The sequence below is a fragment of the Vombatus ursinus genome, unplaced genomic scaffold, assembly GCF_900497805.2.
Source record: "Vombatus ursinus unplaced genomic scaffold, bare-nosed wombat genome assembly UNPS02014775.1, whole genome shotgun sequence".
NCBI lineage: Eukaryota > Metazoa > Chordata > Mammalia > Diprotodontia > Vombatidae > Vombatus > Vombatus ursinus.
The window spans coordinates 18,424,435-18,430,238 of record NW_020954553.1 but is presented as its reverse complement, the minus strand read 5'-3'; the positions used below and the strand labels follow the sequence as shown (position 1 = coordinate 18,430,238).

The window sequence follows — 5,804 nt, the reverse complement described above, 5'->3', positions numbered from 1 at the left end:
GATTGCCAAGCAGCAGTGGGGACCTAGATAAGATTAAAAGGTATGAATTTATTATGGTAACAATCAGACTAATTCCATAACTTTTTTCAATTACAATCAGTAATTCAAGAGCAAGAATGGGGAAAGAGAACAATAGTGGTTTCCCAGAACTGGGCATTGATCACTGTAGGCCCGACTCTCTGCTCCCATACCTATTCACCCTGGAGCATCCCTTAACTTGGCCAATTAGCATGAACCTCTGGAGGTCTTAAGTATTAGATGTCTCTAAAGCTGGACAGAGACCATTCATCTCATCCTTTTTCCATTCTCCCATTCTTTGTCTCCCCACAGAAACAGGACACTTCAGAACCCAGGCAGCCCCCACAACCCAAGGTCATGGGCTCTCCAGAACTGACACTTAACCTCCATCCCAGCCTGGAGTCCCAATCAAGCATCTCTTCTGTAGTCTTTCCTTTCCTTCCCCTAATTTCAGCCTCCCATCACAATCAGGGATGACAGAGCTGTCCCTAATGTCCAATACCACCTTCCCCTGCCCAGCTTCCTTCCTGCTAACAGGCATCCCAGGGCTGGGCACCATGCATGCCTGGCTCTCCTTGCCCTTTGGCTCCATGTACCTCCTAGCTCTGCTCGGCAATGCAGCTCTGCTGGCTGTGGTGAAGGCAGATACTACTCTGCATCAGCCCATGTTTCTCCTCCTGGCCACTCTGGCTGCCACTGACCTGGGCCTGGCCTCCTCTGCGGCCCCAGGGCTGCTAGCCATCCTGTGGCTTGGGCCCCGGCCCATCCCCTATGCTGCTTGCCTGGCCCAAATGTTCTTTGTCCATGCCCTGACTGCCATGGAATCAGGTGTCTTACTAGCCATGGCCTGTGACCGTGCGGTGGCCGTGGGGAACCCACTACGCTATCCAACCCTGGTCACAAGTACCCGTGTGGGTTGGGTAGCTGCGGCATTAGGGTTGCGGGCTGTGGCCATTGTGGTGCCCTTCCCATTGCTGGTGGCCCGATTCAAGCATTTCCGGATGAGGGCCGTGGCCCATGCTTACTGTGAACATATGGCAGTGGTAGAACTGGTAGCTGGCAATACAAGGGCCAACAACCTGTATGGGCTGGCACTATCTCTGGCAGTATCGGGTGTAGATGTAATGGGCATTGCAGGCTCTTACATTCTCATTGCTCACACTGTGCTGAGGCTGCCCACCCACGAGGCCCGGGCCAAGGCTTTTGGTACCTGCAGCTCTCACATCTGTGTCATCCTGGCCTTCTACGTGCCCGGCCTCTTCTCCTACCTCACACACAGATTCGGCCGCAGAACCGTCCCCCTCCCAGTGCACATTCTACTCTCAAACATCTACTTGCTGCTGCCCCCATCCCTCAACCCACTCATCTACGGTGCCCGCACCAAACAGATCCGGGAGAGGCTCTTCTCATTCTTCACACCCTGGAAGGGTCAGCTTTGATAGGACGCCAGGAGTCTGGGCTGGAGGCCTTGGAACTGTGAGAGAGGCTTGAGGTATCTGCTCATTGGCCCCCACCTACATCTACCATCTAATTAACAAGCATTGACTGCTTGGGCTCTGTGACTCACCCACAAACTAAGTCTGAGCTTTCACCCGGTCCTAATTAGACTGCCCATCCTGCTTTCTCTCTTCCAAGCCCCATTCCTCACCTCTTTTGAAAACTGTCTCTGGACTCAATTGCCCCAGGAAAACTTTCTGGTTATTCTTCCATCCCCCATGCCCAGACATTATGGGCCTCCTGTACCCTGACAGTCCTTAGACTGTGCCTAGAGCATCCTCTGCCTGTTCACGTCACTTGTGACCTTTTTTGTGTTTCTGTGCACTTCGGTAAATGTGCTCATGTCCCTCTTCCCCAAACAGAGTACCTCAACAGCAGGGACTGCAATGTCCAAAAGTTGTGTGGTCTAATGGAAGGAACCCCGGACTGAGGGTCAGAAAACCTGGGTTCAAGTCCTCGCCCCAACATTCATTAGCTTTGTGACCTTGGGCAAAAACAAATTTTACTTCTTCAGGGCTTGGTTTTCTTATCTTTAAAATGGAGGTAATCATCCCTACTTAGCCCTCCTCAAAGAACTACATGAGATAATGGACACGAAAGGACTTTTACAACTTTGAGCATTAATAGAAATGTCAGGATTGCTGTTGGAATCCTATTTCAATGAATGTGTCAAGCAGCTGGTGCCGTCATAGTAGCACAAGTTTGTCGATGGGAATCCAGTGGGTTATACAGAATAGAAAATCCTGTACAACTTCTAAGACAGGAAAACCTGGGCTAGCAGCCTGCCTCCAATGTACACTCACTGTGTGGCCATGGACAAGTCCTTTTAACCTCTCCGAGCCTCAGTTTCCTTATCTATAAAATGGGGAAGATAACATCCACAGTACCTATTTCATAGGGTTACTATGAGCCTTACCTAAGTTAACCTATGTAAATCAATTTGCAAACTATTAAGCCCTATGTAAATGTCAGTTATTACTTTTAATTATTGTCTTGCTTGCATCAGTCTCTTTTGCCACAAAAAAAAACTTTTTGGTGTACTCCATATATCATATATTATATGTATTGTACAGGGTTCAAGTTCTAATAAACATGAATATATTTCCCCAGATGTCAAAATGGTGATTTGAAGAAGAGGTAGGGAAAACATAAATTGTATTTTTCCCCTTCCTCAGTAAAGGTGCTTCCTGGATATGGGAAGATCATCTCCCTGAGTAATAGTAGTGGGCCATTAATTATTGTACAAAGGGCTTGGAGTCAGTGCAAGGACCACAAGTATTCAAAGATTTATTCCCTTTGTCACCCTGGGTAAGTCACATGACCTCACAGACTCAGTTTCTTTATCTGTAAAATAGAAGTAATAATTATTTCACTATCTACCTCATGGGGTGGTTTTGAAAGAATGCTTTACAAACCTTAAGTTCAATGCAAATGTGAGTTATCATGATTATTAATAGGTTAAATCATTATTAATAAATTTGTTTTCACAGGTATCATTACTAACGGCCGTCCCCTGATTCTCTTGACCTTAGACTCTCACAAGGAATCTGGGGAGTTGAGTAAGGAACAAGATCAGGTGCCCTGTGACCCTTTCTGATGCTCTTTTCTCATTGCAGAGATCAGCTCCAAGTGTCCTACAGTCCCCTCAAGGATCTACCAACCAGAAATGTCTAGAGTTTATTTCTTTTCCTGGTCTGGACTACATTTCCATGGGTGCAATCCCTAAGTGCATTCCTTGCTGGCTGGTAGGCAAGACTTCTATGACTGTAGACAGAATGACAGTCACAGATCTCCCTTCCCTATGAGGGGGCCCCATTCAGTCAGAGCCACAATGCACCAGCCTGACTGGAAGCAAAGAGAACTAATATCATTGTCAAGGTTCAATCAATCAAATAAGCTTTTATTAAGCACCTACCATGTGCCAGATTCTCTATTAAGCTAAAATGAGCTAAGTGAAAATCCTTTTCTGCCAAGTTTCCCATCACACATAAATCATCCCACACAGACATATCAACCAAAAAACCCTTCCAAGGTAGGGGTAGACATATTTCTGCAAAAATTGTATCCCTTCAGCACATATTCCAACCCTACCTTCTAATCACTGTATCTCTCTCAAATAAGCTATCTTAATTTTTTTCTTTATTTTTAGTATGAATTTAATATTAATCAAACACGAACAGTTCAAAATTCAAAGAACAAAAATAGGATTGCATATGAAATCATGAACTTCGGTTATGTACTCGATTTTTTAAATATATATGGGGGGTATTGCCTAGGTGGTTTATAAATGTCATATGGATTTGTCTACTTGTGATTTACAGGGAGGTAAACCTTTCCAAGAGAGACTTTGATTCTTGCCAAGAAAGGAAGCAAGAGGTTGGGGCCAAAAGCTGGCAACTCAGCTGTCCTCAGAGAGAAGAGGTACCAGTTTACAATTATATCTATCTGCTCCCTTAAATTTTATTAGTTTAGTGAAAGTAATTTTTAGGTTCAAACTGCATTCCTGATTGGTGTCCCCTAATGGAGGAGGACCCCAACCTATATATCCACCCAAGGCTTGACTCCCTTCCCACCAGATGCTAGTTCTACAATGAATGCAAATAGCAAATAAGCCCATTTATCCATAGCAAAAACAGAAATCAGAGAAAGTATTCATCTGAGACTATATACCAGACAGCACACAGAGTGAATGAACTCTCTCTTTGGGAGTAAGATAACTCAGCTTAACCAAGAGTCCCAGATCTCACCCACTGGGAAATTCTCTGATGTCTCTAGTGTAAGAATCAGGGAATATGGACATGGTAGAGACTGCCAGTTCTTCTAAAAACTACTTCTTCCCAGAAACTTTCTCCTTCAGGGGCCTGAAGAGAGGTTAGAACAGTATGCCTTCTCTCTTAAAGCTGGAAGCCAAGAGACACCAGATCTTTCTTCTCTCCAGCTCTCACCAATTCCATCCCTCATGCAGGCATAGGGCATTACATAATCAGTCTCCATCAATGAGGAGAGAGTCCCATCCAATTGGCCCTTTGAGCCAAAGTTTATATTCCTGCCTTGGCCTGAAACTCTTTGCACTCCCTTACAAACATCAGCCTGGACGAGCTTGACATCTGTAACTATATAGTATGCCTAACTACATATAGGATATAACACACGGACATTTTAAAAATGCATGCATATCCAGAGTACACAAATCAAAAGCAACAATAATAGCTAATTAAAAAACAAAACTAGCTAGCTAAAAAAACAAAAGTAGCAACAATAACACTATCAATAGGCCTATATATAAAATACAGCTAATCTATATGCATTAGCAAATATACAAAATTAACAAACAGATGTTGCTATACATGAACATAACACATAGTGAAATAAATATAATAGCAAAATAAGAAATAAGCACACTCAAACATGCAGTAATTCACATGTACAATTTTAATATGCGATTACATTCAAGACATTTCATATTGACACCCAGATACATGGGTAGCTATATCTTCAGGTTTACCTGTACCATCATAACTCAGCCTAGTGAATAGACTGATAGGTTTAGTTCTCTTGTCACCATTTGATCTCTCTGCTCCTATACCAGAGCTAAGAGTTGGTATGGGCTGACCATCAGGATCATTGTAGGTTTGTGTGTCTACACCCAGGCTGGCATGTCATTTGATTAATTCTTTGGGTTGAATCTGTACCCTAGGAGTCTCTATAGCAATTTGGGGCAGGATAAGAGTTGCCTCTAGGTTCAATTCTTCTGCCCTGTAATAATATACACAATCTTTACTGGATGTATCACTTTCAGCTCCCAGAGCTGGATCAGAAAGTCTTTGTACAGCTGGTACACAGTCTCTTTTTCTCTGCCTTTGCCTATGTGGGTGTTCATCAGTTCTCTCCACCTAATCATTAGAGAGTCTAAGCAGCCCTCCTATGGACAGTAGATGGTTGTGATAAATAATCTTGAGAAGGCTCTACATAATATAGCTAACATTTATATAGTGTCTACATTGAGAGAGGCCATTGACCCAATTTATTGGTTACTGCTAGCCTAACTAATAAATTGACCATGCTCAAACCATTGTCTCTCAGTTTACCTTAATATTCAAATGCAACAAGATGTACTAGTGTTCTTGTCAAGATCTAGACTATTCCATAACAAAAAAAAAAAGAGTAGTATTATAGAGATACAAAGCACAGTCTATTACCATTAACACTGAACTCCTTTTAACATTAACACTGACATTCTGAAATGATAACGGTGATGATGACAATGATCATGATCATGATCATGATCA

The 5,804-nt window shown here is 43.2% G+C and overlaps 1 protein-coding gene across 1 annotated transcript; it reads left to right on the top strand.

Annotated features, from left to right (window-relative positions):
- Positions 1–491: 491 nt before the first annotated feature.
- LOC114044766 (olfactory receptor 52W1) lies at positions 492–1,457 on the top strand. The gene has a single exon (XM_027864446.1). It carries the CDS (start codon positions 492–494, stop codon positions 1,455–1,457), a length of 966 nt encoding a protein of 321 aa, XP_027720247.1.
- The last annotated feature ends 4,347 nt before the right edge of the window (positions 1,458–5,804 follow it).